The sequence below is a fragment of the Manacus candei genome, unplaced genomic scaffold, assembly GCF_025592945.1.
Source record: "Manacus candei isolate 608988 ecotype Guabito, Panama unplaced genomic scaffold, ASM2559294v1 h1tg000035l, whole genome shotgun sequence".
NCBI classification, from domain to species: Eukaryota; Metazoa; Chordata; class Aves; order Passeriformes; family Pipridae; genus Manacus; species Manacus candei.
Genome location: NW_026138083.1, coordinates 820,003 through 837,875, shown reverse-complemented (window position 1 = coordinate 837,875; position 17,873 = coordinate 820,003). Strand labels below are relative to the sequence as shown.

The following is a 17,873-nucleotide window of genomic DNA, read 5'->3' as shown; positions in this document are numbered from 1 at the left end:
GGCACTGTATTTTCTGTGCAATATTTAAAACAACATTTAGTCGATGCGACGCAGCCGTGAGTCAGATTTGCAGGATGATCGTGGGGTTACAGTGACCTTTTGAGGATGAACTGTATTAAGTATTCCTCTCTCCTACAAATAAACCTGATTTCCATCAAGAGTTGGTTGGGGTTTTTTTTATCCTTGCTGAGTATTCCACCCCTTTTTTTTTTTTGGAGAAAGCCTCTCTGTAGCATCGCGGTGTCTCGGATGCTTCGGGAGGAGCTGCCCTCCCATTCAAAGCCAGCCATGGCTTTCCATTGACCATGGGAGGTTTGTGGGTGTCTCCCCCTCCCCGAGCCTTACTTTGTAAAGCACTCACTGAAACGCTGCCTGAACAAACAAACACGGAGCTCAGCTCGCTGTCCCACACCCCGAGGGGACATCTCCATTCACTCCGGCCCGGGCTCCGGCTGGGCGAAGGCACGGCCACATAATTGCAGCGGGCCAGATGAAAATTAGCATTCTGCCAGGTTTTTCTCTTAATCACCCATTGTATCCGACCCCCACCAGCTCCCGAGGACTTCCAAAGGCCCGGAATGCCGGGGAAAATCCCGGCTCCATGGAGGGCGAGGGCGGAAGCTTCCACGGGCTTAACGAGCTCACGGGGCTCTGCCGCGGCTGCTGCGGCTTATTTATGGTGTGGTTTCCTGAAGGATTGTCTAAGGCTGATGCAGAAACGGCTCCAAACGAGCTCGAGGTCCCTGTGGCGGCCGGTGCTGCGTGGAAATGGGATATTTGGCTGTTTCTGTCCCAGGGAAAAGATACGGAGGAAGTGCAACGACTCACCTGTGGGTTTTAAATGTTGCTGTTCTGTGGTGTCGCTCCCCTGGCTCCAACCCATGGCACTGCAAAAAAAAAAAAAGGAATGATTGCTTGCAAAAAAAAAACCCCAAAAAGCAACAAAGCCACCCAGGATACCCGTGCCAGAAGAGACCCAAGGCTGAAGCCCACCACAAGCCCCTCTCCTGGGTGGGACAGCCCCTTTCCATGCTCTGAGGGATCAATGGGATCTCATCCATAGGGATCAACTTAAAGAACTGATGTGATAATTAAGGAGGGGTTTATATATTCATCTGGAACACAGCCCCTGTTGAAAATTGGTTTATTTCGAGGTTTTAACGTGGCAAAGAAACCTTTCACCAAACCAGAGTCATCATCAAAGTTGATGATCCCACAAAAAACGTTCATCTCGCCCTCGGGAAAGCAAGAGAGAACATTATCAACTGCATTTGAGGCTTCTCTGCCAGGAACCAGCCGGTTGCAAACGCTTTGAAATGGAAACAACAGAGAAATTTAAAAAATGTTAGCAAAAAAAAATAAAAAAAAATAAAAAAAAAGACATCTTCACTTTTGGACCAACTCTGTTATTGATTTTCCAGGCTGAGTAAGGAATGCTTGTTGAATTTTATGGAAACTGATAGCGGGACTATATGAAACTGGCCATAAAAGATAACAGATTTTGTTTTAAAGTCAGATAAAAGTTATGGTCCCGTGTTATTTGGCGTATGAATTTCCTATGATACCAATAAAAATGTTACTTCCAAAGCATTTCCTGAGGAATGGCTCTAACCCCGAACGATCGTGGTTATTTGCTGAGGAAAATAGGTTTTATCCCGAACAATAAACCTATGCAGATTTATTAACCTGGGAAGCACACGGTGCATTCCGTGCACCAATCCGGCTCCAGCCGGTGGAATTAATAACACTGATATAATGAAAAATATCTCTTACGCTCCAAACCCATTGCCTGCATAATGTCACCCATAAAAGAGTTTACTTAGCAGCCCTTTAGCTCTATTTTCCCATTCTTCGCAGAAGTCTTCATTCACAGTGGGGTGGTTCTGTTTAAATGGTGATATTTGCCGTGGATCACGTTACCCCGGGCGCTATTCCCTGCAGATGAATGAAAGCCGAGCAGGAACCGGCAGGAAAAGCCCTCGGAAGATGAATATTTGGAACAACCTGAAGCGCCGCTCGCGCTCTCGAGGTGATGGCAGGGAGGCCCCCGCTGCGCCCTCGAGCCCCAGCAGGCCCCCACAGCCCGAGCCCCCCGGGAATTCCGTGGAAAAATAAATGGGGAGGAGGCTAAATGGGGAGTTAAGGCAGCTCCTGCCTCCACAGGTCCGAGCAAACTTCCCACGATGCGGGGATGGAGCTCCCCGAGTTGTTCTCCTGAGCCAAGGGAGTTTTTCACACTGCTGGGCAATTTATTTCTTTATTTATAGCTGACTTAACCTGAGAGAGATGCAAACAGGGTGGGTCACTTGCCAGCCAGCCCCCAGCTGGAGGGCAAAAGCTGGAGCTAAGGACGAGGAATCACCTTTGGGAAAGGGACAATGGGTATAAATTCCTGAAATGGCCACGCCACCCCTTTTAATTTTTCATCATTTTACCCCAAACCCAGCTACCACTGTTTAATTCATCCCACATTTCCCAGGGTGGACTATCCACCAGCCTGCTCCGAAAATGTGAGTTCTCTTGGAGCACAGAACAGTCAGGGTTTTATCCCATCCATTGCCTTTCCATCCTCGGGATCACGGGATCACGGAGTGGTTTGCATTGGGAGGGACCTTCAAGGGTCATGTAGCCATGGGCAGGGACACCCCTGGAGCAGGTTGGAAATGGGGCAGTGGAGAGCTGGGGGAGGAGGAGGCGTCCCTGAGTTCCATCCCAGCTCAGCGTGGATCAGGGAGGATGGGACAGACAGGGCTGGCAGCATTTGGGGCAAATCCCCCTTGGTTTGGGCCAAGGAGATGCCGCCATGGCTGACGCAGCATCCCGGAGCTGTGGATGCTCCCTGTGGGATTCCCTCATCCCGTGGAGCAGGGAGGGATGTGCAGGACAAGACTCCCAGCCAGGGTTCCTGGAGCAGCACCTCTGCAGCCAGAGAGAGCCCAGAGAGCCCTGTGAGCCCCCAAAATCCCACAGGCTCACCTGGCCCGGGATGCTGGGAATGGCAGCCAGGGGGTTAACGGAGGGGGTTGGATTTTTGACAAATCAGCACATTCTGCTCTTACACGTGTCTGTATCTGGAGAGAGGGAGGGGGGAGCTCGCCAGGCCAAGCTCTGCCTTTTTATAAAGCCCAGCCTAAGTCTGCAGGCCCCGTGTTAAGGCAAACAGCATGTTTGCAGGTAATTAGTGTTTATAATCAGTTTGTAAAGCTAAAGTGACTCCAGATCGCAAGGCACTCCAGGAAAAGAACCCCGTAGGAAGGGGGTTTTTTCCTGTGTGTATGCATGCAAATGCCAAATTAACATCTGCATACAATATATGCTCTGGTCAGACCCAAAATATTGTTGTGGTTATGGCCAATTCACTTAAAAGTCGATATGTTTAAAACCTCACATTAGTATGGATGAAATGTTTTCTGTCCCTTTAACTTTTTTTAGGGCCGGGGTTGGGTTGTTGGTTTGTTGTTTTTCTTTTTTTTTTTAAGTTAAAGTTTCACATTAAGGGTACTTATAACCCACAGCTGTTTCCCTGTACCATATAACAATAGTGTTTTGTATTTGAGCAAGTTTGGAAATCGTCATGCTTACTCAGTTCTTCCAGAACCAAAAGCAACCCCACTTGTTCCTTGAAATGGAAGAGGTATCTGTAGTGTTTGTAAAAACAATTAGATTTTTTTGACAGCTTTTCATAACGCTGATGTTTTGTTATTGCTTCGGAGACGAGATGAAATTGAGTCCCCAGGGTGGGATGAAACGTGGCAGTTTGGGCTCTGGGAGCTTTTCCCGTGGTTGTGTTTATCCTGCAGGTGATTCCCGGGCTGGTGAGGGGCCGTGGGCAGCCCTCAGCAGAGCCAGGTGGTCCAGCTTCACCCGGGGGAAGGGGCTTGAAGAGAAGGGGATGCTCACAAGGCAGGAAAGTTCCTGGTGGTGCAAAACCGAGCACTGCGGAAGGATCCTGTGAACAACCCAGCAGGAGAAGTCCAGGGAATTCCCGCCATCCTTTAACAGGCACACCAGTGGCTCCTGGCAGTTCCTTACCTTCATCTTCAGCCCTGCTGGTGGTCTCTAGGCCATCCCAAAAGGATGGATCCCGCTCAGGACCCGAGCTGGGAAGCCCACGTGTACATATCACGTGCCTCCACAAGCCCATGCAGAGGGGGGGCTCTGTGCTTCAGGTTCCAGGTGTAGCTTTGGCTCGGAGGGCTGTGGCTTTGGAGGCCCCCAGCCAACTGCCCCGGTGTCCATGGGATGCTCCCGGGCGGGATTCCTGCTGCCCTCCTGCCAAAAGCACGGAGAGAGAGCGACCTCCTGCCAGGGAGTGTTTCATTCTCACTTTCCAGCAGATTACGAAGCAGTTTGCTGGGTGGTTGTTGGGGTGTTTTTTTTTCCTCTCAGCACATTTCATCTCTTTCTCTGAGCCTCCCCTTTCGCCGGGAGAGGTTTTGAAGTGGCCTCATTTGTAATCTGACCTCGCTTCTTGTCATATTTGCGTCATCGGCTCCGGGGGCCGTGCTTGGATGCTGACAACTATTCCCAACTTTAAAATATGATTCTTTTGGCAACCCAGAGAAGAAAAAAAGACAAACACCCTGCTGGCTTCAGAGTGTTTCTGCAGAAAAGGGTTCATGGCACAGCACAACTTGGACTAGGATTGCCCAAAGCTGCCTTTATCCCCGCTGGTTATTGTGAGTCCACTTTCTCCCTTGGATGATCCCCAGGGACCACCAGGCAGCTGCAGCCCAAGGGATGTGAGGAGCTGGGGTTGCTGCTGTGGATCCAAACCCTGCACAACTCCAAAAGCCTCCTGTGCTCCACTGGGATCAGACAAAGGCCGACCGTGGCCCTCTCCCAGTGGGTTCCATCCCTAGGACGTGGATACTGTGGGACCCTGAGCATGGTTCTGCTGGGCCGGGGCTGACCCTTGGGTCTTGCACATCCCTGGGGCTTTATGTGATCCATGAGGTTTGGCAGCTCCAGCATGGCCACCGCAGCTGGGATCTGCCGGCCAGGCCTCCTTTTTGGCACAGGGAGGTCTTCCCTGCGGGAAGGGGCACAGGAACAGCGGCGGGTCGGAGCAGAGGCAATTACAGCTCCTAAGAAATAAGCAGGGACTATTTTAAGGCCGCTTCTCGAGGCCTGAGGAAGCCAAGGCTGCCCATCCATCCCTCCCAGCTCCTCTTCCTCGCTCGTCCCAGCCTCCGTCGCGTCGGCATCTGCAAGGTCGAAACCAAGGAGAGGTTCCAAGCCGGCCCCCAAAATAAAAAAACGTAAATACGAAATATTAAAACCAGATCTGCTCCAGAGAGGAACTCTGACATTGCCACAAATCTGAAGAAGAAAGGGGAAAAACTCTGGCATATAAATTCCACATGACGTCACTTTCTGGGAAGCCGGTGCCAAAACAGTGCTATCTCCGGCAGAGCCGCAGCGAAAGCTCTGCTCGGCCTTGCCAGGTCAATATAACTCCGAGATTAAAAGTGCTTTCATATCTATGCTGCAGGAGGGGGGATAGGATGGGGGGGATGTGTTTTCCCAGGGGATATATTACATTCCTATCGGTAGTACCAAGTCGAGGAAGGACAGACTTGTCATCCCTGCGCGAGTCATTGATCTTCCTTCCCCTGCCTGCTCCAAAATCTGTCGACTTGGAAGCTTCTGCAAGGAGACCGAAACCCACAGAGCTTCTTGGTGGCTGAGTAACACTATAATTAGGGTTCAGGAAATTTTTTCCTTCGATTTATCATCACCAGCTTTCTACAAATTGCTGAGGGGAGCCTTTGTCAGAACCCGGGCACAGCTGAGCTCCTTTCACTCTCCTGCTGCGGCAGCTCCAGCCCGGGTGACTGCAGGTCCTTGCACACACCACACACCCTCGATGTTTTCCCTCTAAACCTTCAGGTCACAAACCTCTCTCAGCACCTCCAGGGAGCAAAAGCCTGCTCTCCAGCCTGTTCTCACCTCGGGAGCAGCCAGCTGGGACACCGAGTAACAGCATAAATATTGCAGCTGTACGAGGTGCCAACGTCAGCGGGGGCTTCCCTGACAGAGCTGCGGCTGGGGGGATTCTCACCATCGCTTTGGGGACTCCCTGGGGAACACAGACACTGCTCTCTCCCTGTAGGGCTGGGGGGTTCCATCCCAGAGCCGTCCCACAGGGAAGGGCAGAGCTCAGCAAGCAGATGCTGGGCAAAGGGGTGACTTTCAGTACCACAGTTGTCTGATTCCAGTGAAAACTCCAGGTTTGCTCAAACTGACGTAAATAATCTGGATTCTTCCCTAGAAATTGTTGACAGTGTGAGAATCAACCTTTTTTCTGGTGGCTGCCCACCTCAGGACCTCCTCAGGAAATCAATGAAGATTCTGTGGTTTGGGACAGTTATTGGGCATCCCAAGCTGTGAAATGAGGAGCTGAGCTGGGATTTTCCCTGGCCATGGGCTGTGAGCAGCCAGGAAGGGTTATGGGGAAGGTCTCCATGGCCACCAGCACTGCCATAAACCTGCTGGTGGGCTGGTCCAGCCCAGTCCCCCACCTAAACTGAAAAACTGCCTATTAAGAGGAAATGTTATGAAGTGCCTGAGCGATCTGGGAATCGAATTCCCATTTTCTAACACAGCTTAAGCAGTTGTGGGCAGGTTTATAACTTCACAAATGCTGGTAGGATTTGCAGCTTCTCTCGAGAGCTGGGCTCGGATTCTTGTGTGCTCCTCCACGAGGATGAGGATTTAGCTGCGCAGAACCCGAAAGATTTGCACCAGTCTGATTTTGAGAACTGACACATTCCAAGGGGTGATATCAATTTCGACAAAACCACCACTGCAGAAGTGTCAGAGCTTATTGTTTCCACCCTCTCGCTTTGTTACAGCGATCCCAAAAGTTCTGCTCCCCTCCAGTCCAGTTTTCTCTGGGTTGTGTCAGTCTGCCTGTGCAGCAGGAATCTGCTGTGAGCCTGGCTCGTGGCAGGGCAGAGCAGCACCTCACGTCACCCTGCTTAAGGGACTGATTATATTTCAGGATTTATTTGGGGTCTCTGCTCCCAGAATTTTTCCTTTGCAGGGAATGACTTACCTGAGGTGCATGGGGCAGGCATTGAATTCTTCCAAGGATTCTCCCCATGGCTGCAGGCCTCCAGGAAGGACTGTACCTGCTCCCAGGGGAATACAGGTACTGAGAGTGTTTTCCACCCAGCAAGGCTTTTCCTTAACCCTCCACACTGGGGACACCAATCCACGGTATCCTGCACCTACCCCAAGAGGTGACAGTGGATCTGCAGGGGACAGGCCACCAGGTTTGGCTTTTTGGTCACTCTGCCTGCACCAGAAATTCTGCTGGGCACAGAGACGTGTTTGGGGTTGCATTTTTTAATGAGAAAATCCCTTCTCCGAACAAAATCATTAAAATTGTGTTTTTAGCAGGGGCTGCTGCCAGTCCAACAGCCAAGAAAAGAGCAGGAACCACAAGCCTGAGTGCACAAAAGGGGCTGCTCTTGTGTCCCCTCAGCCCCTGCAGTGGAACAGGTTGCAGCTGGGAATACACTCCATGTGTCTGTCCTTTCCCTCCAGGAAGGTGAGGCTTCCCCGCCGGCTGCTGCAGGCGGCTCTTCCCTGGCTCTGGAACAAGGGGGGGTCTCCCTCTGGTGGCAAATTCCACCTGACAGCTCATGGATGGGGCTGCAGTCCGAGGTCCCGGGGCTCAGGACACGGCCCTTGCCCTTTGCCTTGGGGCTGTGGGGGACGCTCAGCATCCAGCTGCTGTCCCAGGTTTTGGTAGGTCCATGGCAGCCTTGGAAGGGAATAACTCAGGGAATAACTCAGGGAATAACTCAGGCACTCGCTCACAATCCTAACAGGACACTGATGAAAAGGGTTGGACCCTGCACTGTGTCTCTGCCCGACTCCAGCACTCCTGCCTTGCCCATCCCAGGTCAGTCAGAGCCCCCTGTCCCACCTCCAGAGGGGGCAGGAGCGCTGCCCATCCCACCTGGGATGGGAATGAGGAGTCGCAGTGGGGTGCTGAGAACCCAGCCCACAGCAAACACCGACGCTTTAAGGGTGTTGCTGTCCACCATCATTCCAAAGCCGCTCTGCCACACACTGGAATGTAGCTTTAAACGGATAAACCCGGCAGGGGAGTAACCAGGCATCTGTTTCAGGTGACTCCTCTGTCCTCACATCCTTTAGAATCCAGCCAGTGACAGTTTGGCAGCAGATCTTGCCCTGGGACAATCCTCTCACCTACTTAAAATTCCCTCCTTCCCCTCCCGAGTTTGCCGCGGGATGCACAGCCCGGCTCTGGCTGGAGGCTTTGCAGCGGCAGAGGCAGAACTGCCTCTTGCCACCCCGAGGACGAAGACAAGCTAATTTCCTGCGGTGGGATGTGTTTGGCATCCCCCTGCCTCCCGCTCTCCCTCCCACAGAGACGCCCTCTCTGCAGAAAGCCAGGCGTGTATTCTCCTGCCAGGATATTTCCTCCCTGCCCCGCTGGAGGACCTTCCCCTTCTCCAGACAATGAAGGGACCGACGCCAATGGCAGCGGCTGGCGGAGCCAGGGAATGCAAGAGCCCCTGGAGCCCATCCTGAGCCGCCCCAGCCGGCTGGGCAGGAGGGGGTGACGGGGCCACAAGCCCTGGGGGATGGACAGCCCCCACCAGCCCCCCGGGACTGGGCAAAGTGAGTGGGAGGTGGCCAGGACTGCCCTGCAGCCCCTCCAGGAGTCACCTAGTGAGGCCACGGACCCCCTGGATGCAGGAGAACCCCAGGATGAAGCGTGGGGTGCAGAGCTGCCACACACTCACACAGGGGTGGGGGCACAAATCCAGGCCTGGCACAGGGCGATTCCAAGATCCCACCCGAGATCCCACAGGGTCCTACCACTCACAGGTGCTGCCCGAGGCTGGGAGACCCCGGGACAAGGGATGGTGCTCAGTCAGACCCCGAGGGAGGGAGGGAGGTCAGGAGCATGTGCCCACAGCTGTCACTTTTTATTAAGGTTTGTTATTAGAAAAATATATCATAAAACGTCGTGGCACTTCTGTCCGTTCCTATTCTGTGGCAGGGGCACTGGAAGGTGGACGGAGAAAGGGTTCCAGCACGGATGCTCTGGCGTGGGAAAGCCAGGAATTGCTCCCTTGGGCTGGGACAGAGCCAGGGATGGTCCCAGCAGTGGCTGGGGACGGAGGCACTCACTGCATCCAACAGTCTTCGGGGACACGGGGGACGAGAAAGAACAACTGAAAGCAAGGGGTGAACAATACAAAACAAAGAAGGAAGACCGAGTCTTGTCTGTCACCCCTTTCCAATCCAATGGAGGTAAGGTGTCACTCTGGGAATGTCCTGACCAGGATTTGCCACGGGAGAAAGTCACCTCTCACTACCCAGGCTGTCTCCTCATCCCCGCGGTGGCTGTGGCACTCTGGGCACAGCTCGATGGCACTTCAGGCTTCAGTTACAGTTTGCAGGTGCTTATTCCAAGAGTCCCTCTCTCTCGGCAGCTGCTCCAGGGCTCTAGGACGAGGAGGTTGGGATAGAGAGTCCATGGATGGTGTTTAGAGGGTCCGGAGGTTTCCCCACAGGGCTGGTGGGTTTTCTGTCCACAACTGCAAGAAAGGTGGAGAGGGAAAAACCAGACAACAAGGCGGGGGATTGATGGACTCTGAGCAGGTAGAACCTCCTCCAAGAGCCCCCCAAGAGCAGTTCTGCCCCACAGGGCTCCTCATCCAGCCACTGGGAAAGGCACCCCTTTGGAAAGGGGCTGCCAGGCTCCCTGTACCCAGGGGAAACAGAGAGGGGAAAGGGGAATTCTTCCCCCAGTGGCAGTGGTAATGGCATTGCCAGGGATTTACCTGGGGAGGGGACCCACGCCAGTCCCAGCCACTCACAGAACACATCCCATACACTTCCCTAAAGCTGGAGTGCCCTGGGAGAGGACTGTGCCGCCTGCGCCGGGGAGGGGAAGGGACCGTCACACCATCCCAGTGGCAGTGACACTCCTGCTGAGCTTCATCCCAGCCCCAGCTCCGCCCAAGCCTGGCCCAGGCGGCGGGAATCCCCCTCCCCACCCACCCGCTGCCTTCGGAGAGGGGGATATTCATCCCTGCCATGAGCAGGGGGAGTTCTCAGGGAAAATCTGTGAATTCGGAAAAGGTCTGGAATGACAAGGTGGAAATTGCCCGGCTGGGTTTGTCTGCCGCTCTTTTCATTCCTTCTTTCCATCCTTTCCCCGCTCTCTGCTCTCGCTGCAGGTTTGGGGGGCCAGGACCCCCCTCAGCCCATCCCACGGGGCGACCGCCCTTTCTCCTCCAGTCCCCTGCTCGGGGCAGAGCGGGGGGAGGCTTTTTGCCGGATAATCCAATATTTGGGATATCTCGAATAAGTCGCAGAACCAGAAAACCGGTTCGAAATGAATATTAAAAAAAAAAAAAAAAGTTTTGAAAGAGAAAATAAATTTTAAAAACACAGGGAAAAACAAAACCCCACAAACGTTTAGAAAACTCTCTGAGCCTTTGGGTACAACAGCTTAAAAATCGGCAAATCAGAAAACTCGGGGCTACAAGTCACTTAAAATACCTCAAAAATACACTAAGTGTGCACAGGTCGGATTTCTGCCTTTGGTCGTTTTATATCCTTTTTTTCTTTCCTTTTTTTTTTTCTCCTTTTTTTTCCTCATTTTCTTTTATTCCTTTTCCTTCCTTTCAATTGCTTTCTCGCTCTCTGTTTCTCCCTCTTTTTTTCCCCCCCTTTAAATAATCGATTTAAATTATATGTTCTCACCCCTTGATTACTCACAACAGATTGAACGAGGAAGAAACGCCAAAAGGTAGAAAACCAAACCAAACCAATAAAATATTAAAATCCCAGAAAAACTACATGAAAATTGACTAATAAGTGAGGAATTAATTACAAATTAATTAAAATAATAGAAAGTCTAATACCGCCGGAAAAGGCCAAAAATATCGATGGGGATTTTATACCCAGGGCGGAAAAATCGGGATATTAAAAACGAATCCGCCCATCGAGGAAACAGAGCTCCATAAATGAGACGAAATAATTAACAGGAGACAAAAGAACCGCCCCATTAAACAGCCTCAAATTGTTCCCTTGGGATTCTTGGGGGAGCGTTCAATTATTAGTTCTGGGAACAAATTAAATAAAATAAGAGTTACTTATAATAATTAGTAATTATTCATAAATCGTTAAATAATTGCTGCGACTTAATAATTAATGGCTAATTACTAGGAATTAAGAATTCCCAGTCAAGACTTCTGCCTTTCTGCGTCATTCCAAGGCTCCCGACCTGTTCATTCAGGGGGAGATGTGGGGAAAAGGCTCCTGCTCTGTCCCGCCGCACCCCGACATTCCGGGGGGGATGGACAGCGCGGGGTTCGCCCCGAACCTTCCCGCTTCCCTGGCTGTTCCCAGCGAGCGCCAACGGGCAGGAAAAACGATTTCCAGTTTATAACCGGGATGTGCCGACTCAGGCTGGAGGGGCTGGACGGGGACCACCGGAATTCAGGGGGGGCTCAGGTGGAGGGACCCTCCCCAGCCCCTCACCCCCCGTCCCGCCCCTCTCCCGCTCCCCGAGCCCCCCCCGGCCGGTCCTCCCGCAGCTCCCCCGGGGGTCCCCCCGCGCTGTCCCCCCCGCTCACCTTCCCTCCCGGGCTGCTTGAACGCCATGGCCGCGGGCAGGTCGCCGCCGTGGACGGTCACGCCGTGGCCGTGGTGGGCCAGGGGGGTCCCCTGCGGCTGCCAGGGGGGGCCCGGGCCGATGTAGCCGCCGGGGGAGCCGCCGTAGACGCCGGGCTGGGTGGAGGGGGGGTAGGCGCAGGCCGGCAGGAAGGTGCCCATCGAGGAGAGCCCCGGGCCGGGCTGGGGACAGGCACAAAGTTGGGGAGGGGGGGGGTTCAGAACAGCCCGCCCGGCTCTGGGGGTCGGGGTCCCCCTCAGGGAGACGGGGGCAGGGCGGAGGGGGAATGGGGGCGGTGGGAAATCTACCCCTTCCCTGTCCCCTCCCTGCCCCCCTGCCTTATTCTTCCCTGCCCCTCTTCCTGCCCCACTAATGCCCACCCCGTCCTCTCCCTGTCCCCCCGGTCCCCCGCTGCCCCCCCAGCAGTCACCTGCGGGTATTTGATGTCCCCCTCCATGGCCGCCTTGTCGAGCCCGTTGACCGCCTGGCCCGGGGCGGGGAAGCCCGTCCTGTTCACGCTGGGCCACTCTTCCATTTTGGGGGGGTAGGCAGCCCCTTCTGTGCCAGCCAGAGCCCCTGGGGAGCAAAGCGTCAGCCCTCGAACCCGCCGGGCCCGGCCCGAGCAGGTTTTTGGGCTGAAAGAGGGGGAAATCCCGGGTTTACAAATGCCCGGTTGCATAAACCCGTGGAGAAGGGGGCACAGGAATTCGCATTCCCTCCCAGCGCCCTCCAGCATCCCGGGACACGGTCCCCTGGACTGAAATTGGGTAGCACACCGTGAGGAGAGGCTGTGGTGTCCCCCCTAAACCAGCCTCTCCATCCCTATCCCCCCCCCCCCCCCCCGCAATTCCAAGCCCCCGGTAATTTAGGGGGCCCAATTTCTCTTCTGACGAAGGAGATTTATAAAACTGACATCGGAATTTTAAGGATAAATGATTGCACGGGGCAAAACGCATGCGGTTGATTTACTCGGGCTTTTGGAAGGATAAAAGGACCCGCACTCCCCTGCCACGTCCCGTGTCCCCTCCCCGGAGTCGGAGGGGCTCGGCGCTGCCGCTGCTCCCGGAGCCCCAAAACCGGGACGATTTCCCGGGGATATCCCGCAGGCCGGTCCGAGGTGCCTTGTCTTCTCCTTTCCCCCTCCTCTGTTTTTTTCCCTCCCCCTTTTTACCCCCATTCCATATATATGTATTTATTATACATATATATATATTCCCCTTTGCGAAGGGAAATTCAGGGCTCCGAATTTGCGGTCGGCAATCTATCATCCCCACGAAAATATTTTCCACATTTTTCATAAAAAGTTCAAGATGTGGCTGAGCCGAGGCCGCATCTGGCCCCGCCGCCGCCCCGACGGGCTGATGGAGCGGGGGGTGGCCCTCGGATCAAAAAAAAAAAAAAAAAAAAAAAGAAAGAAAGCAAAATATACTGAACAAACAAAACAAATAATAATAATAATAATAATAATAATAATAATAATAATAAAACCAGAAAGGAAACAAACAAACAAAAAACCGAAACCGAAATGAACCAAAAAAACTGAAACAAATAAAAAAAAGAACGAAACAAGCAAAAGAGCACGAAACAACAAAAAGTCACGGAACAGGCAAAAAGGCACGACACTAATAAAAAAATACCCGAAACTAACAAAAAAAGCGCAAAACAGGCCAAAAAGCACGAACCGAACAAAACCCGCGAAAAAAAAAAAAAAAAACTAAAAAAGAAATAGAAACCCACAAAAACCTCGAAGCAAATAAAAAAATCGACCAAACCAAGCCAAAAAAAAAAACCCAACAAACAGACAAAATAATAATAATAATGATAATAATAAAGACAAAAAAAAATAAAAACGGGGACGGGAGGGGGGAAGCGAAACTGCCGCGGGCCGGGCGGGGCGGGGGCGAGCCCGGGGCCGGTGGTACCCACCCGCCTGCTCCACGAAGGTGCGGATGCCCAGGATGTTGGTGACGGAGTGCGCCGAGGGCCAGGAGCGGGGCAGCCCGACGGGGGGTGCCCCGAGGGGCGCGGCCGGGTGCCCGGTGGCCTTGGCGGGCGGCGGGGCGGCGGGGCCGGGGTACGGGTACTGGTAGATGTGGCCGCAGGGCAGCGCGGGCGGGGGGCCGGGCGGGGCGAGCCCGCCGATCTTGTTGCGCAGGATGCGGCTGATGGAGCTGACCGAGGGCACGTTGTACTTGTCGCACACGCCGTCGGCGAGCAGCCGGTCGCGGATCTCCCAGGCGAAGATGCCCGGGTCGCCCTGCTTGTAGTCGCGGATGTGCTTGACCACGGCGGGGGTGGTGACCCGCGGCTTGCTGCCGCCGATGGCCCCGGGCAGGATGGAGCCCGTCTCGTGGTACCGGGCCAGGATCTTGCTGACGCAGCCGTGGGACACGCGGAGCTGGCGGCTGATGTCGCAGGGCCGGATCCCGAGCTGCGCCAGCTCCACGATGCGCAGCCGGATGGCGTTGGGCAGCGGCCGCCCGTTCACGAACACGCCGCCCAGCTGGTTCACCTCCCCGTACGTGTGCTCTGCGGGAAGGGCAGGGGTGGCGTGGCACCGCACGGCATGGTATGGATGGCATGGCATGGCATGGGACGGGGGCGCGCCGTTGTGGTGCCCGTGGGATGCCCGGACAGCGAGCGGGACGGGGCTGCCGCGGGAAGGAGAAAGAGAAGGGGGAAAACGGAAAACGGGAAGAGAAAGGAAAAGGGAAAGGGGAAAAAAAAAGGGAAGGAAAGAAAGGGAAGGGAAGAGAAAGGAAAAGGGAAGGAGGGAGAAAGGGAAGGGAAGAAGGGAAGAAAAGGGAAAGAGAGAAGGAGGAAAAAAGCAGAGAGGAAAGGAGAAGGTAGAGGAGGAAAAAAAAGAGGAAAACAGAGAGAAAAAGGAGAAATAGGGACAGAAAAAATAAGGTCAGAGAGACAGTAAAAAAGAAGGGGGGAGAAGACATGGGGAAACGTGAGAGAAAAAGAGAAAACAGAAACGAGAAGGGGAAAAAAAGGACAGAAAAAAGGAGAGCGGAACAAAACTAAAAAGACAGAGAAAAGGCGTAAGAGTGAGAACGGCAGAAAGAGCCGCAAGCAGAGAGCAGAGCGAAAGCGAAGGGAGGAGCGGGGAGAACGGGGGACCCGGAGCCCTCCCGGCCGGGCACGTCGTGCCGGCCCCGGCGCCGCGGGCCGAGACCCTCCGGGCCGGACCACCTCCCGCCGCCTCCCCCCTGCCCGGTGCCCTCCTCCGGCTCTGCCGAGAGCCCGGCGGAGCCGTCCCGGAGCCCTCTCGGAGCCGCCCGCACTCACCCATCGCCCGGCGCGGGGGTCGCGCCGCTCCGCCCGGGGAGGGGGCAGCGCCCGGCCCAGCATAGAGAGCCCGGGGGGCGGCGGGGGCGGCGGGGAGCCGGCGGCCGGGGGGTCCTGGCGGCGCCGGGCCGGTTCCCCGCTCGCGGGGAGCCCCCGCCGCTCCTCGGGATCAATTTGACGTGGGAATCACGTCAATCCCGGCCGTCACGGCGGCGGCGCCGCCGCCCATTGGCTCCCGCCCGCTCCTAAATGGCCGCGGCGAGGAGGGACGGGGGGGCCGGTACCCTCTGCCCGCCCCCTCGGGGCCCGAGCCCCGCCACCCCCGCGGGACCCCCCCGCGCGTCGCCCCGCACACCCCCGAGCCGCGGGAAGGCGGAGCGGGGTTCGCCGCGGGGGTCCCAACGCCCCCCCCCTTAAGGCGTGAGGGTCCCCGCGGGTCCCTCCCCGCGCTGTTCCCACGCGGGACGCGGACACGCACCTGCCCCGCCTCCAGCCCCGACGGGACCCCCGGGCGGGGGCAGCGCGGGGGGCTCCGCCAGGGCAGGGTCGTGCTTTGAGGGGCGAGGGCACCCACGGAGCCCTGCCCGGGGGGGGCTCCCCTGCGGACACGCTGCCGCCCACCCAGCGGTGAAATCCGCCTTTTTTTTTTCCCCCCTCAAAAAAAAAAAAATAACGCCCGGGAGCAGCCTCGGGGATGGGGCGACTGCTCGGGACATTCCTGCGGATTTCTGTCCCCTCCCCAAGGAGAGGTCGGTGGGAAGACCGTGAGTGTTTCCCCGCAAACGACTGGAAGGGTGGGGGGCGAGGGGCGTGCCCGGCGGGGGCAGCGGCGTGGAGAGGCCGCTCCGCGGTGGGGTTTAAAGGGGGGCCGGCGGGGGGGCAGCGCCCACCACCCCGGAGCCGGGCTCGCCCCCGGCAGCGCCGACATCCCCACAAACGGCACCCACGCGCGGGCGGGCACGGGGGAAGCCTCCCGGGGGTACCCGCTCGGGCGCCCCCTCCTCTGCTCCCCACCCACCCGACGCGCGGGGTTGAACCCACGCGGGGGTCGCGGCAGACGGTGCCGCCCGAGCGCTGGAAAAAGGGCCGGGAAAAGGGAGCGGATCGATTAAACGGGAGCTGAGCGTCGCAGGGGGGTGGGCGTCCCGTGATGGCCTCACCCCCCCCGGTACTCACCCGGTTGCAGCCCCCGGGGGGGGTCCCGTGCGATGAGTTCTCCGTTCTCAGCCCGGCGGAGCGGCCCCCGCAGCCCGCGGGGAGCCGGCGATCGAACGGCGGCCGGGGAAGGCAGGGGTGGTTCTCCTGGCCCTGGTGATCCCACGGGACGTTTTTTTCCGTGAGCGCGGGGGTCCCTTCCCACCTTCGGAGGAGCCTTTTCCCCCGGGAACTCCACTCGGAGGAGCCCGGGCGCTGCACCATCTCCGACGGGGCGGCGGGACCCCGCGCACCCCCGCGGCCGCAGCCAGCCCCGCACCCCTGCTCCCTGGGGATGAGGCGCCGGGGGAGGCTTTTCCAAGGAAAATATCCCCCCGGGAAGCGATTCCCCCCGGGGCGGCCCCTCCACCTGCTCCCCGCATCCCCCCGCGGCTCTACCCGGGGCTGCCGGGCAGGACGAGGGGCTGGGATGGTCGAGATCCGGCCCCTGCGGGAATGTGTCCCTGGACATAGCGGGGATGGAAAGGCGGGAGAGGAAAACGGGAAGGAAATAGAGAAGGAAAAGAATGAGGAAAAGAAAACGAAGGAAGAAAAGTAGAAGGAGGAGGAAAATGAGAAGAAAAAGAAAACGAAGAAGGGGGGGGGGGAAGAAGGAAAAAGAGGTAGAAGATTGAGGAAAATAAAGAGGGAAAAGGCAAAAGGAAAAGGAAGATTTTAAAAAAATGAAATAACTAAGAAAATTAAAAATTAAGAGAAGGAAAAAGAACAAGGACAAAAATAGAGAAAAAAATGGAAGAAATTAAAAGGAAAGGGAAAAGAAAGAGAGGAAAAGAAAAAGAGAAAGGGGAAGCAGAGCGGGTGGGTGGTGGCCGGCTCAGGTGAGAGGCGGACTGGGGGGGGATCCCTATTAATAACACGCTGCAGACGCTCCCCGGGGTGCTCAGCGCCCTGCGGAGCTCCAGGGGCAGCGCCGGGGGCTGCCCGGGCCCCCCAAACCTGCTCCCTCCGGCCGAGCCCCCACCAGCCTTCCCCGAGATGGTGTCCGTTCGCTCCGGCTCCTCTCTACCTTCTCCACCTCCTCCTTCCCCGCTCCTCTCACCATCCTCTCCAGCACCAGCGCCGCGAGCACGGTCCGACCTGAAAATACATTTAAAACCCACTTGTTTTGCCAATTTTTTGCCAAAGCAGCCGGGCGTTTGTGCGCGTTTTTGTGCCTCGTGTGACAGAGGTGCCATTCTGCACCGTTCGTTTTGCTGAATAAAAATCCGGATCCGCTGCGGAACGGGAAGCTCCAAAAGCTTTTTTTTAATATAAAAAAAGAGAAATATCAGGGCTATTTGATAGAAATATCAAGGATATTGGATAGAAATATCGAGGATATTCCTCTACTGCAGCAGCTGGTGATTAGTATAGTTAAAGGTTATAGTTCCTGTGTGTTTCACCAGCATTTATTCTCCATTATTTATGGTATCATATTATAATACTGTTACCTTTTAATAGATAATACTGGTATATAGTAACGCCATGATATATTATATTGTTATATTATTATATGATTCTGTTGTATTATTAACTAACCCTACCATACTAGACTACGATATTATATTATTGACTGTAATTCATTACCGATTCAGGAATGCTGGGGCTCTTAGAGGAGTTTATGGAGCTTGTTTTCCGACAGCATCAATCCAAATTGGAAAATCCTGTCGCTGTGGGATCAGACACACCGAAAACCGTCCAGCAAGTGCAA

At 55.4% G+C, this 17,873-nt stretch overlaps 1 protein-coding gene across 1 annotated transcript; it reads right to left on the bottom strand.

Moving 5' to 3' along the window:
* Positions 1 to 9,495: 9,495 nt before the first annotated feature.
* Positions 9,496 to 16,387, bottom strand: PAX1 (paired box 1). Its single transcript, XM_051792717.1, has 6 exons — positions 16,145 to 16,387; positions 15,987 to 16,042; positions 13,601 to 14,325; positions 12,105 to 12,250; positions 11,637 to 11,856; positions 9,496 to 9,587 (listed from the first exon to the last, which is right to left on the bottom strand). The coding sequence occupies exons 1-6, from the start codon at positions 16,385 to 16,387 to the stop codon at positions 9,496 to 9,498; spliced, it is 1,482 nt and encodes a 493-aa protein (XP_051648677.1).
* Between the last annotated feature and the right edge of the window lie 1,486 nt (positions 16,388 to 17,873).